Here is a 25,481-nt window from a genome sequence, read left to right as displayed (position 1 = left end):
GGGGGGCGCTCAGTCAGTTAAGCATCTGACGCTTGGTCTCGGCTCAGGTCATGATCTCATGGTTCACGAGTTTGAGCCCTGCATCATGCTCGCTGCTGTCAGCACAGAGCCGGTTTAGGATTCTTTCTCTCTCTCTCAATCTCTCTCTCTGCCCCTCCCCCGCTCACGTGCACACTCTCGAAAATAAACAAACATTTAAATAAACAATAAAATAAAAATATGGACTTCCATGGTGCCTCAGTGGCTCAGTCAGCTAAGCGCCCAACTTCAGCTCAGGTCATCATCTCACATTTTGAGGATTTGAGGCCTGCCTTGGGCTCTCTGTCCCTGCCTCTCTACCCCTCCCCCACTGGTTCTCTCTCTCTCTCTCTCTCTCTCTCAAAATAAACTTTAAAATGAACAAATAATAAATAAATATAAAATAAAATATAGACTTCCAACACTATTAAAAACTGATCATCCTGGGGCACCTGGGAGACTCAGTCTGGCTCTTGATTTCAGCTCAGGTCATGATCTCACAGTCTGTGAGACTGAGCCCTGCATCGGGCTCTGCCCTGACAGTGATGCTCAGCTCGAGATGCTCTTTCTCCTCTCTCTGCTCCTCCCCCACTCTCACTCTCTCTCTCTCAAAAATAAACATTAAAAAAACCAAACAAACCCTACACGTATACAGTCTCTCAAGATATTAGGAATACATATAAAAGCTAAGCATTTGCCATATAAAGATAAATTCCTTCAGTTTTCTTTATTTAAAAGCTGTTGTTATATAGACATTAAAGTATTTATTGTAGTAAGATATACATAAGTAATCTAAAACTTGATAATTTAACGTTTTTAAGGGTACAGTTCAGTGGCATTAATTACATTCACAATGCTATGCAAGCACCACAACTATCTATGTCTAAAACTTGTCCATCACCCGCCCAGAAAGTCTGTGCCCATTACACAGTAACTCCCTGTTCCCAGAGCCCGTCCTCGCCCATCCCTGGTAAACTCTAGTCTACCTGTCTTTCTGAATCTGCCTAGTCCAGACCCCTTACATAAAGGGAATCATGCAACATGTGTCCTTTTTGTGGCTGGGTTATTTTGCTTGGCATGTTTCCAAAATTAATCTCTGTTGTAGGACATATCAGAATTCCATTCCTTTTTATGACTGGAAAATATTCCACTGTGCAGACATATCACCAACCTGTTTAATGTTTAAACCAATGTTTAAACATCCTATTAATATTCAACACAGAGCTTTAAAAAGCCTTCTCTTACTAGTTAATCTAAATGGCCTCTTGCTCTCTGCCCACCAATCATCTTCTCATATTACCATGTTTCACTTTCTTCATAGTACTGAAAATATCTTTAGTCATTTGTTTCCAGTTTATTTTTGGTCTTCCCCAACTAGAACACAAACTCCAAGCGAGCGGTGCATGACTGCATCTCCAGTAAACAAATCAGTTCCTGACAGTACAAAGGTGCAGACGGCAGGGAGAAAGGGGAGTGGCTTACCCTTACCTGGGACGCTGGCTATGCAGAGAACATGAGAGTTGCACACAGTGAAACTGTCTAGGATGTTGCCTGGTTGAATAGCATCAATAATGATAACTTTTGTAGCTGAATGAGTGCTGGTACAGATCCAGACTAGACTGGATAATTCTTCTTGATTTTTTAACTCCTTCTGCTGTTCCTATGTATACAAAGTAAAAAAAAAAGAATGTTTAAATGATATGTATGTGTACTTCATAAGGCTGTGCTATTACAGTAAAGGGCAATGCTATTTTGAGTTTATCTGCAGATTATTTGAAAGGCCAGACATAAAACCAACTTCCAATATTAATTAGCAGACATGAAACTAGCAGTGATAAAAATGTTCTGTGTCTTGATTGCGATGGCTCCTAAACGGGTGCAGACAGTTGTCAAAACTCTTTGAACTGTACCATTTTCACGTGTGTAAATAGCCTCCTGTATGTAAAATATACCTCAGTAAAACAGATCTAGAAAAGAGCACGGGGAATAAGCAAAGGCCTAATAACCCCAATTAGTTAGAAGCTGGCCCAGAAATAAGTTTTGGACCAAAGAGCTAAGCCCAGGAGGTCAAATGTTAGTGAACACACTTACCTTAAGTTCCTGGTCTAACTTGTCTAAACTGCTCTGTGATGCACTTCGCTGTTTACTGCCTTCTGTATCCAAACCAGCAACATCCTTGTAAAATACACTTGCTCCAACAACAGAGCCACCGTCTCTGGTCTTCCCACCTGATAAATTGACTCCAACAGCACACCACAGCTTTTTGGGTTAAAAAAATTTTTAAAGAGGTATTAAGTCTATTTTCTCTCTAAAATGTTCAGACCTTTTCACATTTCTTTAACAATCTAATGATTTGGAATATAAGTCTTTTTGTTTGTTTCTTTCTTTTACGTGGGGCTTACCCCCACTGGGAGCTCCACATCATGGGGCTTGAACTCATAACCCTGAGATTAAGAGTCGCATGCTCGGGGCGCCTGAGTGGCTTAGTCGGTTAGGCGTCCGACTTTCGCTTAGGTCATGATCTCGCGATTCGTGGGTTTGAGCCCCGCGTCAGGCCCTGTGCTGACTGCCAGCTCAGAGCCTGGAGCCTATTTCAGAGTCTGTGTCTCCCTCTCTCTCTGACCCTCCCCTGCTCACGCTCTCTCTCTCTCCTAGAAATAAATAAAAAATTAAAAAAAAAGAGTCGCGTGCTCTACTAACTGAATCAGACAGGCGCCCCATGAACACAGGTCCTTAATATTCAAAGTATCCCAGTTTAAAACTACAAAATAAACAATAAGTTCACTCCCAGAAGTAGAATTTAAACTTTCTTGGTTCTAGGGGGGAAAAAATCCACCTCAGAGTTTAAGAAATATTTTCTTTAACTTCAAAATTAATCTACCTTCATTGATGTATCTTTTTCATCTAGAGGTCTGAGATAGACAGGCACAGGAAGATTTTTCATCTTATTTTCCCCTTGGCCATTGGTTACCTAGTAATTGGGAAGAGGAGAGAAAAGACACATTGGTAAGTCTCATCAGAAGTGAATTCACACAACCACTGACCCATGAGCAAGCACTGCTAGTACATACTTACTCTTTGAAATCAAGTTTAAGTTAATTTTGTTATTCTTATTTGAAAAATAAGCAGAAAGTCAAGTGGCAATTAGAAAAAACAAGATACTACGGGAGTTCATAAGAGATACACTAACTCATATACATGTTAGTGCCTATGTGTGTGCAACAGCATGTATGTGAGTACACATGTGCTGAGTCTTTGAGCGGTGGGAATATGGAAGCAGACAAGTTTCTGTAGATGCAAACTGAGTTTTACATCAATAGTCTGAAAGACTCCATGACGGGGCACCTGGGTGCCTCAGCCGGTTAAGAGTTTGGCTCAGGTCCTGATCTCACAGTTCATGGGTTCAAGCCCCACGTCGGGCTCTGTGCTGACAGCTAGCTCAGAGCCTGTTTCAGATTCTGTGTCTCCCTCTCTCTCTGAGCCTCCCCTGCTCACGCTGTCTCTCTCTCAGGGGGAAAAAAAAATTTTTTTTTTTGAAAGGCTCCATAACAATGGTTTCTTAAAACTTCTAAAAAAATAGATGTTGTTTTTTAAAAAATGAAATCTTCAAACACTAAAATAGAGCAGGATACTCTTTAAAATCAATTGCTCCCCACCAAAATCTTATTTAAAAATGGGCAAGTGATCTGAATAAACACTTTTCCAAAGAAGACATATAGACAGCCAACAGGTACATGAAACGATGTTAATATTAACATCATTAATCATCAGGGAAATCCAAATCAAAACCATAGTTAGATACCACTTGACACCAGAATTGCGATTATCAAAAAGACAAGAAATAACAAGCGTTGGCGGGATGTGCAGAAAAGGGAATGCTCGTGACTATGTAAGTGGGAATATAAACTGGTGTAGTCACCATGGAAAATAGGATGGAGGTTCCTCAAAAAGTTAAAAACAGGGGTGCCTGGCTGGCTCAGTCAGTAGAGTATGTGACTCTTGACCTTGGGGTCATGAGTTTATTAAGCTCCACACTGGGCACAGAGATTACTTAAAAAAAAAAAATTAAAAATTGAACTACCATATGATGCAGCAATTCCACTTCTGGGTATTTATCTGAGAAAACAAAGACATTAACTTGAAAAGATATGTGCATCTCTATGTTCACTGTAGCATTATTTACAGCAGCCAAGACATGGAAACAACCTAAGTGTCCGTCAATAAATGAACGTATAAAGGAAATATGGTATAAAAATACAGTGGAGTATTATTCAGCCCCAAAAAAAAAAAAAAAAAAAAAAAAAAATAATGGTATCTTCCCACTTATGACAACATGGATGGAACTTTAGGGCATTATGCTAAGTGAAGTAAATTCAGGCAGAGAAAGACAAATACCGTATGATCTCACTCATCTGTGGAATATTAAACATACAAAGCTCATAAATACAGAGAATAAACTGGTGGCTGCGAGAGGCAGGGTGAGTAGGGGAAGTGGTACGTAAAGGGGGTCAAAAAGTGCAAACTCGCATTTGTAATGGACGGCATGGCAACTATAATTAATAACACTGTCGCACATTTAAAGTGGCTGAGTCATCTTTAAAGTTCTCACTGTTAAGAAAAGATCTGCAACCAGGTTCAGTGATGGATGTTAACTATTAACTAGACTTAATGTGGTGACCACTTCAGAATATATAAAAATATCAAATTATGTTGTACACCTGAAATGAACATAATGCTGCTCTATGTCGACTCTACTTCACTAAAAACAAAACAAGACAAAAACACAAGAAACAAACGAGCAGGGCACCTCAAGCCCCACGCACTTGAACCACCTCCTGTTGACGCTCTCCCTCCTCACAGATCCGGTGTTTCTTTTGTGCCCTGGGGCGCCAGGAAACAACTACCTTGAGCCCTTCTCTAAATGTGTCTCAGATCCATGAACTTGAAACGAGCAGGTTTTGAGACCTGTATTTCAACTCCTTCGTGCCCAGGGACACTCCTCTCCCCTTGCTTTTCCCACTAGATGCTCTTACCATGTTCACGTGTTACCTGTTTGTACTTTTGAGGCAGACTCCAGCCAAAAGCCTGCACTCTACCATCTTCCTTCTGAACGTGGGCCTTCACCTGACGGTACTGTTCNTTTTAATTAAGGGAATATAACAACAGCATCTCTTCCCTTTCCCACTAAGAGAGCAAAAATAACAACAACAAAAAATTACCTAATTTCAGAATAGTTTACTTCAGACTTCTGCCTTAAGAAGTAGTATCCTGGGGCGCCTGGGTGCCTCAGTCAGTTAAGCGTCCGACTTAGGCTTAGGTCATGATCTCTTGGTCTGGGAGTTCAAGCCCCACATCAGGCTCTGTGCTGACAGCTCAGAGCCTGGAGTCTGCTTCAAATTCTGTGACTCCCTCTCTCTTTGCCCCTCCACCACTCACACTCTGTCTCTCTCTCAAAATAATAAACATTAAAAAAAAAGGGAAGTATTATCCTAAAAGCTTGTCTTTCTAAAGCTGTGCAGCAGGTACAGTGTTCAAGCTTTAACAGATTAGCAAGCAGACTGCTGTATTATGTTTAATCACCAGCCATCACATTTCTATCAGGTTTCAGAATTTGGCGATATGAGAGGGAAAAATTCTTATATATTTTTAGTTCCTCCCTTTTTTGTTCATTCAACAAATATGTACTGAGAATTTTCTAATGCCTGGGAATGTGCCAGAGGTGATTAAAGATAAATAAACTTATATTGTCTTAGAAAGATAATAAAGGTTCATTTCTGGACCCCATTAATTTGTTTCAGAAGACAAAAATGCAAACTGACTGGATCAGTTTGTGAACAATGGAGTAAAATAACAAAGAAAATCATCCTGAAAATAATTAGTCTTTCTTTGGGCTATTTAAATGTTTGTGAGTGACTTGCTATGTATGCATAGTTAACAAGTCTATCGGTGTATCAGACACTGTAGAATTTAACCCTAGTATCTCTGAGACAGATTTTCAGACTCCTTTTACAGACAGAGAAACTGGGTCTCTGAGAGGTTAGGTTGTCCAAGGTCATGTACCTAATGAGCAGCAGAGTCAGGAGGGAAAATCAGCTGTTTCTGACACCAGAATGTTCTCACACCTAGGATAAACGGCTCTATAGGCCTTTAACATTTCGACTGATACCTATCAGTGTTGTTATTTAAAGTTGTTATTATATCAGTGTTGTTATATCAGTGTTATTATATAAAGGAGACATTTCAAAGCAATTCCCCGTTTATGAAAACCATGAAGTGCAATTTTCATAAAAGATATTGACTACAAGTCAAAATAAAGGTAGGCAGCCACATTACAAAACTGGTTTCTTTATAGATTTATGTGAACCTTACAGCTGATCCTGAACTGTTAACTTACTTTAGAGCATAAACACTAGTCTGGAAAATACGTACTCTTCACTAAGGAAATCAAAGGCTTTGGACTTATCCCCAGGGAGCTGAGATAAGGTGCTGCTTCTTTTCTTGACAGAAGGAGTCACGTGAGAGGTGGGTGCATTGTACTTCAAATTAACAGGTGGTTCAGGCTTCTTAGCAGTATTACTTGAGGAGCTAAAAAGTCGGCTGAAACTAAAAAAAAAGTGAGAGAGAGAGTGAGAGAGCGGTATTACATGCACTGCGAGAAACAATCCACAACTTTCCACAAGTTAGAGTGCTTTTACAAGGCAATGAGTTAGAAGCTGGCCGAAAGATTTTTGTAGTCATACATCACGACCTTAGCAATAACTCACAGCCAAACTCAGACATTCAGGAAAGAGAAACTATCACTTAGAATGGCAGATCCTTGTTCTTTAATTAACAATTCACATAATGAAACGAAGACAGTCTTAAGTGCAGGGAACTTCTTGTAATGAAGAAATAAAGTAAGATGGTTCCTAGCTCCTACTTGGTGAGCAGTTGTTAAATAGCAAGGTTATGGCTGCAAGTTTCGAACAGAAGCTTCGTTTGCCAGTTCTAAAGATAGTAAGAAAGTCCTGGAACACATATTGCCATTTTAACATCCATCTTACACATAATCTTATTAAGCTCAAATTATGTATTTAGCTTCACATCCACTTAAAAGAATTAACACTTCTATTAGATAGCAGACTCTCCAAAAAACGGTAAGTTTTAAGCACAGTGCTTCTGGCACAAACATAATTCAAGTCCAAAACACACATATCTCAAACTTACAGACACTAAACTTCTAAGCTTTACTTTCAATCAAGTAAGTTCCTTACAATCACGCAACCAATGAATCCACGTAACATATTTACTGAGGATCCAGGTAATTATCAACTCTACAAATAATTCCCCATAGGTTTTATTTAATTTAGCAGAAGATTCCACCAAATGCACAACCAACATGATGCAGCTTACGATAGCATATGTTTTGTCCTCAAGAATAGCTTACCGAGCTGGCATGCTACGTATCAAAAAGAAGAAGTTCAGTTTAGCCATATACTCTGAATTTTAAAAAGAAAGAAGATAGGAAATCATTCTTTAAAAAATTCTGACTGTAACCTTCCTGTTTCAAAGTGCTCTCTGATGTCTTTATGTGATTTTAGATACTTACAACTGCCAAATGCTTGACCTTTTTTTTTCCTGCATGGCTGGATTTTCTCTTGATGCACTACAATTGAAAAGAAAAACAAAGAAAGAAAAAATGTTTCATCAGTGAGGTGTCATAGCTTTCTATCTGAAGAAGAGAGGTCCCAAGAAGTTCATGAAATACAGAAAAGAGAATCAACAATTAAATGCAGCAAGTAGTTGCTTTGACCTATCAAGGGTCAGTCAACCTGTAAAGGCTAATACAACTAAGATAAATAAAACACCATCCCTTCATCAAGAGTTCAATCTACTAACAGTGACATGACTGTTTTCTGGGCTGAACAGACAGCCAACATGCCTGAATGTTAATATTTAAAAATTTTTATTAAAAAGATATCCTCCAATTCTCCCTTATGTCAAAATACCGTCATGTAAATCCTAAATCCTTATCTTTACATAAAGGTCTCTATCATCTCATGCTCTAAGCTCTCATAAAATAGCCTGTAACTTTACTGTTCTGATGGGTCATTTTTCACAGGACTAAAACTTTCCCATTAACTGAAAAGATCACCGGAGATGGGGATAAACTGGAGTTCAAGAAAATTTCGGAAATTTGGCACTCCATACCGATTTAGTAAGGTGGTAAGAATTCTGCTCTATCAGAATTCACTCTCCATGGTTTTTTTTAAATGTTTTTTTTTTTTTAATGTTTTATTTATTTCTGAGACAGAGAGCGTGAGCAGGGGAAGGTCAGAAAGATAGGGAGACACAAAATCTGAAGCAGGCTCCAGGCTCTGAGCTGGCAGCACAGAACCTGACGCGGGGCTTGAACGCACGAACCATGAGATCATGACCTGAGCCGAAGTCGGACACTTAACCCACTGAGCCACCCGGGCGCCCCTCTCCATGGTTTTTTAAAGAACTGAATTTAAAACATCTTTTAATTCAATGAAAACGTTAAAAATGAGCTACCATTTCTTTTCACTTGTGGACTACCACGTGGCTGCTAGAATTAAAAATAGCAATGATGGGGCTCCTAGGTGGCTCAGTTGGTTAAGCGTCTGACTTCAGCTCAGGTCATGATCTCACGGTTCGTGGTTCAAGGCCCGCATCAGGCTCTGGGCTGACAACTCACAGCCTGGCACCTGCTTTAGATTCTGTTTCTCCCTCTCTCTCTGCCCCTCCCCTGCTTGTACTCTGTCTCTGTCTCTCTCTCTCAAAAATAAATATTTTTAAAAATGAAAAAAAAAAATAGCAATGAAAAGTGGAACCTGTCTATATACCTCAATTCTTAAAATATTATTTATTTAATATTCATTAAGTGTGAGAGTTAAGAACAAGCTTCTTAGTACATCAGTTTCTTTGATCAATTAATGAAGATTAGAATTCTGATCTCCTTCCATGTTAGCTGCTATTAGCAATTACAATTTTAGCAAATTGCCAATGTGTTATACAAAGTGCTTTCATTCTAGTATGACATTCGTAAAGGACATATAAGCTGTTAAATATAATCACTAACAAGTAAAAATTGGAGGTTAAAAAATAGGCTCATAAACTTTAATATGATGTGTCAGTGTATATCTACGATTATTGGTAAATCTGATGTGGGAATCCAAACTCAAAAATATGGGCAGGGTGCCTGGTTGGCTCTTTTGGATAAGCATCCAATTTTGGCTCAGGTTATGATCTCACAGTTCCTGGGTTCAAGCCCCATGCCGGGCTCTGTGCTGACAGCTCAGAGCCTGGAACTTACTTTGGATTCAGTGTCAACCTCTCTCTGCCCCTCCCCCACTCACAGTCTATCTCTCAAAAATAAGTAAATTAGGAGAAAACTAGCTCACAAACTTTTCATGAACTCTTTCTAAATTAAACTAAGGAAGGGGCACCTGAGTGGCTCAGTTGGATAAGCGACCGACTTCTGCTCAGGTTATGATCTCACGGTTTGTGGGTTCAAGCTCTGCATAAGACTCTGTGCTGACAGCTCAGAGACTGGAGCCTGTATCTGATTCTGTGTATTTCTCCCTCTCTCTCTCTGCCCCTCTCTCACTCGTACTCTGTCTCTCCCAAAAATAAATAAACATTAAAAAACATTTTTTATAAATAAATAAATAAATCAAGCAAGCAAGCAAGCAAGCAAGCGAGGTACACTGCTACTGAGAGTATGACCGTTAGATGGCAGCATTGGGTGAGATCTAAGATCCAACCAGCAAAGATGTCAATAGAAGGTACATTTTGCATGACTAGTCAGAAAGGAGGAAACCAAACAAGTATTTTACAGAAAGACACTGAGTAAAAATAACTTAGTTTCCTGTGTGGCACAAGAAATTTTTGTCTTTTCCTGACATTATTGCAAAAGTAGTGTCAGTTTCCATATTCTTTTGAAAAATGACCATCATTCGTAAGTAATAGCAATGACCTTGTAGAGGTCATGGGAACATCTACAAAGGCACCCCTTTGATCACATTCTGTTCCCAATTCCTAGTGTCCCTTTAGAAAGTATCTCCTAGTGGGGCGCCAGGGTGGCGCAGGTTGAGCGTCTTGGTTTTGGCTCAGGTCATGATCTGACAGCACGGGACCCTGCTTGGGACTCTCCTCCGTGTCTCCCTCTCCCCCTCCCACGTTTGTGCACCTGTGGCTGCATGATCTCTCTCATTACAAATGAACTAAAAAAAAAGAAAATCTAAATGAATTTAGAAAAAAAAAAAAGTATCTCCTAGTAAACAGGGTAAGAGCTTTTGGATCCTGAAGGCAAGACTAGTTCTGAGTGAGAATGTTCAAACCTAGGAAACAAGCACCCAAGAGGCACTTCTCACCGAATCATCTCTGTCCATCGAACAGCTTCCTGAAGCTCCATCAATCTCTCTTTATACTGGTTTCTCTCCATTAGAACACGCGCCATCTCTACTCTAGTGAAGCGCTTCCTCTGGGCGGTGGGGATATCACTCTGGAATGAAAAGAACACTGCAGATCACTCTGGGAGCCTGTGTCTGTTTTGGTGTTCTGTTAAACTTAAAGCAGAATCTTTTTTTTTTTTTTAATATTTTTATTTATTTCTAGGAGAGAGAGAGAGACAGTGTGAGCAGGGGAGGGTCAGAGAGAGAGGGAGTCACAGACTCTGAAACAGACTCCAGGCTCTGAGCTGGCAGTCAGCACAGAGCCCGACGCGGGGCTCGAACCCACGAACTGCGAGATCATGACCTAAGCGAAAGTCGGACGCTTAACCGACTAAGCCACCCAGGCGCCCCTAAAGCAGAATCTTAAAACGTTGGAACATTTCTTAATTTCTAATCTACGGGATCATTTAAAGAAAAATAATCTGGGGCGCCTGGGTGGCTCAGTTGGTTAAGCGTCCGACTTCGGCTCAGGTCATGATCTCGCGGTACCTGAGTTCGAGCCCCACATCAGGCTCTGTGCTGACAGTTCAGAGTCTGGAGCTGACAGATTCTCTGCCTCCCTCTCGCTCTGCCCCACCCCAGCTCTCTCTCTCTCCCCCTCTCTCTCTCAAAAATAAAATAAAAAACATTAAAAAAATATTTTAAGAGAAAAATAAACTTATAAAAATAAAATCAATAAAAAGATTTAGATAATTACTTATGATGAAAAAAGGTAAAGAATTTAATTTCTGAATATAAATAGAGATATTTGAACATACCATAAAGGAAAATACAAAGAACAGTGTAGATTTTGAACTAAAACCAAAAAAGGTGAACAAAATTTATCTACATAGATTTCACAAGCTCGCCTGGCAATTTTCCTCTAATAGCATTGTTTTCAGTGGATGTTCTATAACAAATGCAAATTATTCAGTAATTTCTTACAATTTTGTCCAGAAAGGGGTTCCTGTATCTCAAACTACCCATTATATACATGTCCAAGGCTAGCACAAAGAGTGAGCTTATGGCCTAGTTACCAAGGTACCCAACTCTAAGAGTCATTAAAGCACCACGTTACAAACAAACCACAAACAAAACTACAAGATGGAGGCAGCTATATTAGCCAGAATTTTTCTAAAGGAGAGTTAAGGCAGTGAGTGTGGTGAAGACCCAAGAAGGCACATGCAAGTCAACCTCCTTCTCTGATTCCTAAATGCTCTTCTGGGGAGGAAGGCTGGCTTAACGGCGGGGCTTGTTTTCTGAGCAGAGTATGCACACTTGGGATCAAACCAGAAAAAGTGGGGAAGTTAAGAACGAGCTGAGCTTAGCCTTTAGGAGTCTCCAACTTTGTCCTCTCCTTGAAACAGAAGTCAAATAGCAGATGATGAAAGGACTTAGAATCTACAACGTGGGAAGCACACTACGAGGTATCTACCCTGGAAAATGAGGAAGACTTCTACTAGACTGTTGCTAACAACATTGCTTGAGGTAGTAAAAAGCTGAAAATAATGTAAATACTCGTTAATAGGAAAGCAGATACGTAGACTGCAATAGATTCATACAATGAGATATATATAAAGCAGCGAGCATGCAAAACTACCAGCGCTATATGGTAACACAGGTGATCTCAAAAACATAATACCAAGCAAAAGAAGTAAATCTCAGGGCTCAGTAAAAACTGAGCCTGGGTAGCTCAGTTGGTTAAGCATCCAACTCTTGATTTCGGCTCCGGTCATGATTTCATGGTTTGTGAGCTTGAGCCCCACATCAGGCTCCACTCTGACAGGATGGAGCCTGCTTGGGATCCTCTCTCTCTCGCTCTCTCGCTCTCTCTCTCTCCCCCTCCCTCTCCCTCTCTCTTCCTCCTTCCCCCCCACGCCCCTTTCCCTGTGCTTGTGCACGCACTCTCTCTCTCAAAATAAAAAAATACCAAGTAAATCTTCAACAATGAAATAAAAAACAATGAAAACTGAACCATATTTTGTAGTGATACATATATGTATGATATGATAAAAATTATTTTTTTGAATGTATTTTTAAGTAAGCTTTACTACACCAACATGGGGCTTATGGGGCTTGAACTCACAACCCTGAGATCAGGAATCACACACTCTACCGACTGAGCCAAGCAGGTGCCCCGATAAAAATTTTTTTTTTCCAAAGGTAAGAAAATGATAAATATAGGACAGTGGTCTCCTCTGGAGGGGAGGAGCATAGGGTAGCTTCACTGTTTGATAAGGTTAGGTGGTGGGTTCTGTATGTTAATTATGTGTTGTAACTTACATGTGTTATATATACTTTTGGTATGTATCAGGTATTAACTATTAGGGGCACCTGAGTGGCTCAGTTAAGGTAAAGCCTCCAACTCTTGATTTTGGCTCAGGTCATGATCTCACGGGGTTGTGCCCAGGCTTTGCATTGGGCATGGGGCCTGCTTAAGATTCTCTCTTCCTTTTCCTCTGCCCCTCTCTGTCTCTCAAAAAAAAAAAAAAAGTTTATAAACAAACTGAGATTAAAGAGGCAACAAATAATCATCTTGTACAGGACACCCATATATCTCAAGTCTGACGTTAGACCAGCAGACACCTGTTACAGGAATAATAATCTAGAAGCCAACAGAATTACTACTATGCTAATTATATTGGCAAGAAACCCACATTCAGCCTTTTGTATCTGTGTATGTTGAAAACAATAAGTAGATTGCCTACTATTAAAGTTCTAGAGCTCATCTTTTTGTTTAATACTATTAAACAACTTTTATTATTAAGCTTTTATATTTCTAATTCAAAATTTGAGACAAAACAAACAATAATAAAGCCCAAAATGTTTTGGCTGGTCCTTGACCTTGAACATGCAAATGCAGGTCAGAACACAGAGCCACAGGGACAAATAAGCACAACACATATCACGAGGAAGCTCAGCACCTGGATACCATGTGGGAGCACGAGCTGTCCTATTCAAGACCACAAACAGACCATCTCCTTTCTTTTTTCAACTTATTTTTATTTATTTATTTTTAGAGAGACAGAGAGTGCACCTGAGTGGAGCAGGGGCAGAGAGAGAGGGAGAGGGAGGATTCCAAGCAGGCTCCACGCTGTCAGTGCAGAGCCAGACAGGAGGCTCCATCTCTCAAACCATGAGATCATCACCTGAGCCGAAACCGAGAGTCGGGTGCTTAACTGACTGAGCCACCCAGGTGCCCCTTGTTTTTCTTTGTATAATGCTATACCTAAAGATTAACAAGATTTTCTTGAAATACCAAAATGTGGTAAGAAAAAAAGTCCAAGACTGTAAACCTACGTCGTCATCATCTTTTGCTTTTTGCCGTGCGTCTTCAGCTTCTGCGCGAGCTCTAGGGGCAAAAACGGAACATGTTATCTGAGTTGCATTCATCTTCTCAAAGAATAAAACAGTAGGTCAAAAATGTTAATCGATACTAAATGATTATCTTTCTCTTTCCAGAGCAGTTGGCTGCCTTCACTTAGGGCCACACTAATGGAGCACTGGTCTCAGGGGAGGAAAACAAAAAAACAGCAGGTATTACGGAAAATAATGACGGTTTCTAATTTCCTTCTTAGCAAATTTTAGAATGGCCCTACTACCTTTGTTTGCATCACGACACACGCAGAAAGCGGTCACGGGAGCACGGGGTGAGGGGCGGGGCGGGCTTGGCAAGCGACCTTCTCCCAGGCAGCCGGCACCTGACTCGGGGTGACGCCAGCGCCCCTCCCTCTGCGGTGCACCGGAAAAGACAGGGGGTTCCGAAGACTCCAGAGAACACTTACTTCCTAAGCTCTTCCTCCAGCTCCTTGTTCTTTTCCTCCAGCTTCAGTTTGGCCTGTTTCACTGCCTCCAGCTCCCCTTGCAGCACATCTTTCTCACAGGTCAGCTCGTCCACCTTTGCTATCAAATCATTCTTCACTACATTCAAAGCGTTTCTAAGAAACACGTATTTCGAGTGTCTCATTACAAATAAATACTCTTTCTGTCTTTCAGCTTATTCTCTTACAGACTCAAGTGATTACAAATGATACAATCAAAGCTGAATAATTGAATACTTTAAAGATATTCTATGTGGTGCCATTTGCAGATGATTTAAAAACACAGAGCAACCATCTAAGTTTTTACTCTTCTCACTTATCAGAGAACACATGGATAAAGCAGGGCAGACCACCAACTAAGGAAAAGCCAGAATTAACTAAGATTAAACGTTTACAAAACAGCATCATCTGTAAGGGTACTGTCATTAAGTTCTGAAAAAAATATTACCTAATCAATAAAAGAAGATTTATCCTTGAATTAACCTTTAATAATTGATGAGAAAAAAGTCTAAAAAAAAAAACCTGGAAAAAAAATCTAAGATATAGATCTTTTGGATACAGGTGGGCATAGTGCCTTTCACTGCATTCTATTTTGGATATACCTGGATGTTCCAAAGATGCTCCGACACAGCAAATTAACAAAGAGCTCTCGTCTTCTTTTCCACATGACTCAGAACTTGCCTGAGTCCAATATGTTTGAGGACCTAGGATCCCCGAAACTTATACCTGAACGCCTACAACTATGGTGGAGACCTCTGAAAAGGTGGCTGGGTATACATCAAAACATGTATGCAGAAATAAAGAAACCCCAGGGGAAAAAGGTAAGAGAATAGGCATTCCAGGGGAGGGACCAAAAGAGCACAGGACATATACAGAAGGTTAAGAGAAAGACACGCATACTTGTAGAATGGAAAGGAGATGAAAACTATTTCTGCAAAAAACAGAGCAAACAAAACCTATCCATCAGTGAAAGTAAGTCCCATTACCCATTTTGGAAGGGGAGTGAGCAAGACAGGGCAGGGAGGCTGCAGTCGCATGCTGTGTTACATTAAACGAGGGTCAGTGACTTAGATGAGAAAATTCAGTATCTTGTGTTCCTTGTTAAAATTTTGTAGATATACTTACTTGGTTTCCAACAGTTGTGTATTTTCTAATATAAGATTCTCGACTTCACGACCCATTCCTACCAAAAGAATAATATAAGAACTTTAAAAAAAAAAAGTTGTCAAAAATTATATAAACTTGTATTACAGTAAACTATAGCCTCAAATTTTAATCTATAAATTTTATGTGTCCTTTAGTAACCTTAGTTTGTCTATAATCTCATTTGATAGATCTACTTGTGTAGATTATAAAATTATAATTATCCATCACAAAACAAAGCTAAAGATTTTGTTAGCCAATTCTTTATAACTGTTAGTCTATATTTTGTTTCTCATAGATAATATTTCAAAATGATCAAGATTTTTCTGCCAAATATTCTAAGAAGTAGCAGTATTTAGAGAAAAAAAAAAGAGTAGGCATTAATACAGATCAGAAATCATTTCCAAATCACAGCTGGTATTGAAGGCTTTTCCCTAAAAATTAGGTCTTACTAAGAGAGAATTGGCAGAAACAAGGCCAAAGAAAGACGGAACCCCAATGCAGATGAAACCTTACCAAAGAAATTATGGTCTTAAAGCCCATGCATTCCATGTAAAGCAAAAACAAAGAACAAGAAATGTTTTATGTAAGAAACAGCATGAAAATAGATTATTAATCTGTAAAGTTTTATGCATGATATGAAATACATCTGGAGTCACAGTGCATAATGATGTGCAAAAAGACAGAAATTAAGATGATATCTTTCATTTATAAGGATGCTCTCTGATATGTTTTACCAATTCTTTCGCACAATGAAAACGGGTTAGAATGAAAATCCCACATCAATAATATAAAGTTTCCCTCAAAGTGCTACCTCTGAAATGATAATGTTTGGTTATCACTTTTGAAATTCCTGTTTAATAATTTAATGAGGACTGTAAGGTAGGCAGATAGAGCATTCAATGCAAGATCCAATGTAATGATCTTTAAGGAGAAGAAAGTTATTTAATTTGCTAATTCTAAGAAACTAAAGAAATAAAACAACACACTAGGGAATGTATCTCAAAAAGTTACAAAATCAAAAAAGCAAAACAAAAGACCCATCACTACTTAACCCAGCTAATGCTGGAAAATATACATTCAGTGGAAGAAGTACTATTCATTCGCATAACCCAGCTAAACAGAAAGGAAATATCCTAAAGAAATGTTTCTAAAGAAAACTACATAAGGAAAAGGAATTGTTTTTTTAAAATAAGTTATTTAAAGGTAGTATTTCAAATGACTTAAAGATAATTAAAAAAAAAAGAAAAAGAAAAAGAAAAACCAACCTAGGAATACTAAAAATTCAATGCTTACATATATGGACTCACATTTTTCCTACATTATAATCATCTCAAATCTCTCAAAGATCAGGTACTTCTACCATGAAGAATTAAATATCAGTAACAGCAGTTTATTTATTCATCTATATATTCCTCAAAAAGTGAACATAAAGACAAACTAAAAAAAGTTTCCAAATTCCAATCCCAAAATGAATTTTGACAAGATATTGTTGAAATATTTGCTTTAAACACTAATGTTGACTTTCAATAAAGCCTTATAGTCAGAAGAAATAGGGTTTAGATTGGTTGAAAAAAGCTTATGTAATGACTATGTTTGCTATAAACTTTCAAGCATGTAGGGAGAGAAGCATAAAAGCTGAAAATATATGGAAGGCAAAAAAAAAAAAAAAAATAGCTGAGCAGAAAAAAATGATGAGAAGGCATTACATGAGGATAGCAGCCAAGAACACCTAGCTTAAAAAGCAGTAATATCAAAGTATTTAAAAGCATACACACCAGAATATTCCCCTGGGTAAGCAGCCCAAGAGAAAAATGAATGAGAATCACAATTAGATTGTTTTCAGAAAGCAAGATCTATGCTCATTTGTTTCAAAATGAGAGAAAGAAGACAATAAAATTTAAAAGATGTAGAGAAACCAACCATTAGCTGGACACAATAAAGTGTAAATATAATAAATAAGAAAAAATCTTGAAATATGTACCATATGGGAATATCTGATAATGGAGTTTCTGAAATTTACACATTCTCAGTGAAGAGTTCTCCCAAAATCTAGTGTATAAATTTAATATATGGTCAATAGGATTGCCCAAAATTTTCATTTTGAAATGTACTGATAAAAACTAACTCCTAACTATAAGAAAAACGTAAGTTGAAGTGGCCCCGTTTCTATTTAAGGCTTCAACCAAACACAAACTTAGATCTAACATATTTGCCAACCTTACCTATTAAAAAACAAGCAAGCAACTGCCTGGCAGTTTTTTAAATCCTACAAGTGTCACTTGGATGTTAGCACCAATCCTCAAGCTATGTCCATAGCTGGGCCTCAAAACGATCTGTTAATCCCTTGAGAAAGTAGGCACAATTTTGTCTACCTATATGTGCATTTTTCCAAAAGTACACTGCTTTCTTACAAATATCTCCCATAAAGGAGTTCTAATTCTAAAAAGTGAAGAATCACAGATTAGAGGTAAAATAGAACTATTAGAACTACTTAGCAATTCATTCACTTAACTGGGGTGCTGTGTGCTAAAGGACAAAGTTGTCTTGGGCACAGGAGAGCTTAGAGCCCCAGGGAAAGGAGTATGTAAACAATTACAGGAAAGTATAAAGTGTGGCATAAGGAACACAATGAGCACCATGAGAATACATTTCATGGACAATGAAGCTTTAACTAGGGAATCAAAGCAGAATTCCAACGGGAGGATATGCAAGGGGATATAGAAAGAGATAAATATATATATTCTTTTTTTTTTTTTTTTTTTTTTTTTAAAGAAGGGGAGGAAAAAAGCTTTGGTGACTGGTTCCAAGGGAAATGGGAGAGATCCTGAATGGACACCTGAGTGGTCAGCGAGGTCATTCATTCACTGAGACAGTACATGCTGGGGTAGGAACAGCTTGAGGAACAATGAACATGATTGCACGGAGCTTTAGGCACATCAAGCGTAAAGCCCTACAAATCATCTCAGAGGTGTCTTGCGGGCTGCTTGGAAGTAACAGTCTGGGGCTCTAGAAAAAGATCTTGGAAGGAGATAAAAACTGTGGAGCACTTTTCCCACAAAAGCCAGGAAACAAGAGCAAACAAGATTTCCCAAAGAAGCAGGCCTGGGGGCACTGATATCTGAAAGGTGGGGAGAAGAAGAGGATCCTGTAAAGACGACTGAAAAACAACAGTCAGAGTAGGAAAGAATGCAGCAAAGTCGGTTATCACAGAAATCCAGCGGAGATGGTGTTAAAGACAAATGCTACTGGAGGTCATAGGAGAGAATGCAGAAGGGCCAGAAGGACCCGATGGATATAGCAAACAAGGCTGTTTTAGGCAAGGAGAGTGCAGGGAAGAATCTCCACACAGACTGCAGGGGAAGAGGTGCGAGTGGGAAAAGGGGGGTCCTGCCAATTTAAAGTAGCTACACGTTCACTGATGTACCCCAAGCATCTAGAATAGTGCCAGGCACATAACAGAACCTCGCTGACACTGCTGCATANCCTGGAGCCTGTTTCATAGTCTGTGACTCCCTCTCTCTCTGACCCTCCCCTGCTCACGCTGTCTCTCTCTCTCTCCTAGAAATAAATAAAAACATTAAAAAAAAAAGAAGAAGAAGAAGTAAAGACAGTAAAGTTGAAACTATAGAAGATACCAAGAGAAAGTAAATCCGAAGAGTAGGATGTATGACTTCCAAGTTCTAGAAAGTGGCCATAGAGACTATGTGACTAAAGTGAATAGAAGAAGGATTGATGAAAATAAAGGATAAGGACAAACGGAAGGGGTGGGGGGACGGTTACCTCTTTTAAATTAGTAAAATTGGAAAAAAATAATCTAAGTGCTGAGTATAGGCATAATGGTTGCAAAACTTTATATCCCTGAACAAGAAAAGAGTATTACAATGATATAGTAATTAAGAAAATGAATAATGAGTTACAGAAAGTGGACTATGTACTTATTTATCAACCCAAGGTCAATTAAAGAACTTTGGGAAACAATTTTGTTAGTTTAACTATCTTGAATTTAGTGTTACACCTCAGCTGCTATCACAGAATTGTACAGAAGAGAAGCCAGGGGACACATGTGTGACTTGGAAATTTCATTTACCATCTCTGACCAAAAGGTATTCATGTAAGCATAAGTCACCACACTTAAGGTAACAGAGTAAAATCTTTTAATCTGGAACATTCTAGAGAAAAATATATCAGTATCTGCAAAAGGGAAAAGACACTAGTTTACAGTCTATTATTTTCAAAGTAGAAAGGAAACCGGAGTATCAGGATTTTGCTTTTAACCTACTCATTATGCTTAATTTTCTGACTTAAAGAATGGAAGCTTTCAGAAAATACTTGATTTAAAAGATCACAATTATTTCTAAGTACTATGTGGCTTCTTGACTCTTTACAAAAAGGAAAGTTTGGGACCACCAACCTCAAAAATTATACTATTCAATATTGGATTATGAAGTAATAGAGTAAACATTAAAAAGTACTTCATTCCTGGGGCATGTGGGTGACTCAGTTGGTTAAGCATCTGACTCTTGATTTCACCTCAAGTCATGATCTCACTGTCAGTGAGTTCGAGCCCTGCATCAAGACTCTGCACTGACAATGAGGAGCCTGCTTGGTTTCTCTCTCTCCCTCTTTCTCTGCCCCTCTCCTGCTTCCTCACTTGCTCGCTCGCACTCTCTCTCTCTCTCACAAAACAAATGAATAAAAAAAAAAGTACTTTATTCTGGTTAAATACAAAGGAGCAGCAGGAAAGAATTTTGGGGGAGTATATTGATTCTGGTGGTAATTATATAATTCTGTGCATTTGTCAAAACTCAAAAAGGTTGCCATAAAGAGTGAATTTTACTGCATATAAATTTGAATAGAAGTTAAAACCTTAAATAAGTTCTTCGAACATTTTTTTGCATATACCCTTTAATTTTGCCAGGGACTCAGTTTTCTAAACACAACTTTTATGCATGATTCAATGTTAACTAAAGTTACAGTGTAAATTTAAATGTAAAAATGGAGTGTTCCTTAAGAATTAATCTTTAGCCCTCCTTGAGAAGTGCAAACCCATTCAACTGCTTCTAATATTTTACTTAGACTTAATGGTGGGAGTCCATGACTAACTGAGAATAGTTTTATTTATGATAAATTTTCAATCTCCCTTATGAGATAGACTGTGAGCTCCATTTAGACACAACTTACATTTCCTTCCAAAAATACTTCAAACTTTCAAGGACATAATGGTAATCAGTAAATTTAACACAAATTAATACAAGCAATCCTACTTTATAGTCATAAGCACCGACAAACAGCACTTTTGAGAACACTACAGTCTTTATTATAATTACACTAAGAGATACAAAAACTTTTTGGAGACCAGTGTCTATTCCAAAGGCATAGGTTTTTAATCCTGTAAGATTTTTCAATTTCTCTAAGGTCTTAAATGATAAGGTACCATCAAAGCTAACTGACATAATTCAGAATCATATAAATATCGTTGAAAGAAACTTTATAAATCACCTTGATCAGGAATCTACACATTCTTTACATAAAGGGTCAGATGGTGACTGTTTTGTCTTTGTAAGCCATACGATCTGTTATAGACTACTGAACTGCTGTTGGGTACAAAAGTAACTACACACAATAAGTAAACAAATGAGAGTGGCTATGTTCCAATAAAGTTTTATTCATACACATAGGAAAGAAGCTGCCTTTGAGTCTGTGAGCAACCGTTTGCTTAATCCCTGAACTAGAATCCAGTTCCTTCATTACTTAGTTAAGAATCTGTGATTGGGAACAGCTAAGCTATTTGGCAAAGGTCACCAGACAAGTACTCAAAGAGCCAAATGCAGTATTCCTTTCAAACCAGGAGTTCTTCAACACCACAAACTCAAAAATGATTAGATTTCCCATAAAGCTAAAACAGAATATTCTGTGAAATCTCAGAAAGAAACAAGTATTCTATATTCTTACTTAAATAAAGTCAACAGAATTAAAAGAAGTCTTAAGGGGCACCTAGGTGGCTGTCAGTTGAGCACCCGACTTCAGCTCAGGTCATGATCTCCATTTGTGTGTTGAAGCCCCCATCAGGCTCGCTGCTGTCAGCACAGAGCCTGCTTTGGATCCTTTGTCCCCCTCTCTCTGCCTCTACCCCACCTGCACTCTCCCCAAAATTAGTAAATATTTAAAAATTTAAAAAAAAGAAATGTAATTAAGCCAGGAACTATCAATCTATACACACGCACACACCCACAGCACTGTGCTCCTTACGTGTAATACTGTTCTTGGAATAGCACAGATTCAATAAAATGTGCTATATGAATTTCAAAATACAAATTTAAATGCAATTCAATTTGAGAGATATCCATATGCAAAGATGCTTTCATTTAAAACTCCCATTATCTCAAAGAATATTTTCCTATGAATTACCTGAAAGTTCAGTCACTGTGTGCTACTGAACAGTTAGGGACATTTTAAAGTAATGTTCAATTAAATCATTTAAAAATCTACTTTTAAAACTGCAGGATACATCTTCAGATAAGCTATCATACCTAGTAAATCCGCTCCTTCATCCACATCTCCAATTAGGCCTGAGCCAGCTGAAGACAGTTCTTCAAAGAGAGATTCTGTATTGCGATCAAAAGCTTTGTTCTCTATGCCTTTGGTAGGAGTGCTATGCAACAAAAACAACACAAACAAATCAACAAATATTACAAAGACATGGTCAACAGTGTAAAATGAATACAACAGGCAAGTAATTGTCTACCTGTAATTTATATTTAATACAAAATGTAATTTCAAAAGATTTCTCAAAGGTTTCCTAAGAAATTCTCATTAAACTTCACAGATACAATGACTGAAGGGGACGCCTGGGTGGCTCAGTCGGTTGGGTGTCTGACTCTTGATTTCAGCTCAGGTCATGATCTCACAGTTGTTGGATGGAGCCCTGTGTCAGGCTCTGCACTGACAGTGTGGAGGCTGCTTGGGATTCTCTCTCTCCTTCTCTCTGCCACCCCCCACCAACAGCATTCTGTCTCTCAAAATAAATAAACATTTATAACAAAAATTAAAAAAAAGAAGAAGAAGAAGAAGAAAACACAGAATGTTCATCTGTGGTCACAACCCTGCAAACACAAATAATAGATGACAACCACAGAGCACTGCATGGCGTCAGGCACCATGTAAGTGCCTTATGAAGATTACCTTACTGCAAACTCACAGCTATGCTATAAAGGAGGTGCTATTATCCCAATTTGATAGAAGAGGAAACTAAAGAGATTTAAGGAACTTGCCAAGATTGTCCAATAAATGAGTGAAAGAGGCAAGATTCAAACCCAGATGGTCAGGCATCAGTATCCATGATGTTAACTATCATGTTGTATGTTGTCTGGTGTAACTTGGCATGGCCATTTTATTTTTCTTTTAAGAGCAATTACAGAATCTATTAAGATCTGTAATACAAATACCCACTGACCCAAAAATTCAATGTCCAAAATAATCATACAAAAACCTGTCACAAGAAGGAAATTACGAATGTAAAAGGATGGTCAGAGTAGCATTCCTATAGCAGCCAGAAGTTGAAATGACCTAATTGATCATTAATAGGACAGAGATAAGTTACGGATACACATAAAAGTTAAAGACTTTTAACTTTATAGTTAAAAACATCAAAATAGAGCTTTATAAACTAAAGAAGCCCGTTATATAGAGGTGTTTTTTATTTTTCATCTTTTTTTTAAAGCAAGTTATAAAACCGTGTATGGAAGAAAATGGGGAAATGTGTATGTTTGTGCATTAACATTAACCTGCACAGGATTTCTAGGTAAACTTGGATTGGACATTGTCATTTGCCACCCAATAGGACATGGGAAATAGAAAAAGAAACTGCAGCAGATGAAATGTGAACAAAATTCTGTTAAGACAGAAAACAGGCCAATTACAGAAACTGATTTGACAGACCAGAAAAAACGGCTAAGCCACTGGGGTTTACAGAGGAACACAGCATATTGCCAGAACTGTTGAGAAGCCCAGGAATTGAAGGAACCAGCAATGTGTAGACAGGCGCGTGCAAGGGGGAACATAAAACAGAAGGATGGGATGAAAGCACAAGAAGCACTATGAAGTGAGGTCCAATCCTCCGAACAGTGAGACACCACCCCCACCCCACGCCCCACCCCCGGGAACTCTTGATTTTAGCTCAGGGCCTGATCTCAAGGTCCTGAGATTGAACACCATGTCAGGCTCCAAGCTGAGCATGGAGCCTGCTTAAGTGTCTCCCTCTCTCTGCCCCTCCCTGCTACTTACTCTTTCCCATGCTCTCTGTCGAAAAGAAAAAAAACACCTAAGTAAACAAAACAAAAACCCACCAGGTTTTTTTTTTTTTACTATCACAGCGTTTTTAAAATCCGGTTCCTCAGGGCACCTGGATGGCTCAGTCAGTTAAGCGTCCAACTTCGGCTCAAGTCATGAGCTCCCTGTTTGTGAGTTTGAATCCCATATCGGGCTCTGTGCTGACAGCTCAGAGCCTGGAGCCTGCTTTGGAATCTGTGTCTCTGTCTCTGTCTCTCTCTCAAAAATAAAGATTGAAAAAAATTTTTTTAATTTAAAAAAAAGTAGTATCAGGCTCCTCATTTGATCCAGAGAACACAGAAAATGATTTGAGTGACTGTTGTCTGATTTCTAGATGCACAGGAGTGTAGCTAATTCATTAACACAAGTGATGCCCTGGGGCATTAGGACTTAATTTGCTCACAGAATCCCAGCTGAGAAACAGAAGGAGCAAGGAAGGGAGCCATAAGGATGTGATTTGGATACCTGGGGAAAAATAGCAAAAGGGAACTAAGATGTGGCCGCCGCCACCATGTCCTCAGCCGTGCTGAAGCACAAGTTCTCCATGGACATAACCTGGGAAGGCGGCTCTAAGGAGGTCAGTTGGGTGTTCAACCCGCTGGGGGGAGTTGAGTTCGACACTGACCTGCCCAACGAGAAGGCTGCCATCAGCTCTGAGCACAGCACGGACACACGCTAGAGACCCTGGGAAAACAGGAAAGGCTGTTTCCTACTTCAGCCCCAAGTAGCAAAGCCCTGGGTCCCTGGTCTGAAGACGGGCCAACGGGGGCATGACGCTGATCCTCTCCCGCCTTCCAGACAGACCGAGGGCCTGGCACTCCTGCTCAGCAAGGGGAGTCCCTACAGAGAGCCTTACTCGCTCTGCTGCTTGCCTAGTAAAGTTGAGCCACTTTTGGGGCGGGTTGGGGGGGAGGATAATGAAGAAGCGAGAGACACTGCCTACTGGAATGGGAATGAGGGGTGGGCAGGGGCAAGGGACTACCATTGCCCTTCAAATTTTGTATTATTACCATTTGACCTTAATACTGCATACATGCATTAGTCTAATAAAAACATTATTTTTAAATTTTAAAGAGGTTCAGAATGACAAAAGCACACAACTGCTAATAAGCAGCAGCATCTCCTAGGCTTAGGAGAGCACAGATAAAAAGCAAATTTCACTTTTTACACTCTGCATCGTTTACACTTTTAAATAAACAATAAAGAAACAGTATTTCCACAGGACACAGCCTTTGAAATCATAGTCCTAGACTGAATGCTAGCTCCACTTGCTACCTCGGTAATCTTGGACAAGTTACTATATACAATTCTGAGCTACCCTGACTGTTAAATTGGGATGAAAACATTTACTTGATAAGGTTGTAAATAAAATTATATTAAGTGGGGAGCACCTGGGTAGCCCAGTTGATTAACTGTCTGACTCTTGATTTCAGCTCAGGTCATGATCTCACGGCTCATTGAGTTGGAGCTCCACAACAGGCACTGTGCTGACAGTGCAGATTCTTGCCCTCTCCCTCTCTCTGCCCCTCCACCACTTGCTCTCTCTCAAAATAAATAAACTAAAAATATTTATATTATATTAAATGAGGATGATGACAATAATACCACCTAACATTTATTAAACCAGGCCCTGTGCCAATGATTTAACATACAAGGCTTCATTTACTTCTCACAATCATCTTACGTATTTTCAGATTTTTTAAAAAAAATTTTAATGTTTATTTACTTTTGA

General features: G+C 39.0%; 1 protein-coding gene and 1 long non-coding RNA gene across 2 annotated transcripts in view; one reads left to right on the top strand and one right to left on the bottom strand.

The window, feature by feature from the left end:
• Positions 1-25,481, bottom strand: part of LOC144242070 (C-Jun-amino-terminal kinase-interacting protein 4-like) — a 72,475-nt gene that overhangs the window by 20,518 nt on the left and 26,476 nt on the right. Inside the window, 11 exon segments of the mRNA XM_077776831.1 lie at positions 1,507-1,678; positions 2,110-2,277; positions 2,900-2,989; positions 5,068-5,202; positions 6,429-6,621; positions 7,607-7,663; positions 10,395-10,525; positions 13,755-13,806; positions 14,240-14,392; positions 15,401-15,458; positions 21,952-22,073. Of these exon segments, the coding sequence (XP_077632957.1) occupies positions 1,507-1,678; positions 2,110-2,277; positions 2,900-2,989; positions 5,068-5,202; positions 6,429-6,621; positions 7,607-7,663; positions 10,395-10,525; positions 13,755-13,806; positions 14,240-14,392; positions 15,401-15,458; positions 21,952-22,073 (1,331 nt within the window).
• Positions 4,407-7,990, top strand: LOC144242072 (uncharacterized). Its single transcript, XR_013338294.1, has 3 exons — positions 4,407-4,496; positions 6,418-6,540; positions 7,599-7,990. It is a non-coding gene; the product is annotated as an uncharacterized LOC144242072 (long non-coding RNA).

Source organism: Crocuta crocuta, unplaced genomic scaffold (assembly GCF_008692635.1).
Source record: "Crocuta crocuta isolate KB4526 unplaced genomic scaffold, BGI_CrCroc_1.0 scaffold352, whole genome shotgun sequence".
NCBI lineage: Eukaryota > Metazoa > Chordata > Mammalia > Carnivora > Hyaenidae > Crocuta > Crocuta crocuta.
The sequence above is the reverse complement of the archived record's forward strand: the minus strand, read 5'-3'. Positions and strand labels throughout refer to the sequence as shown.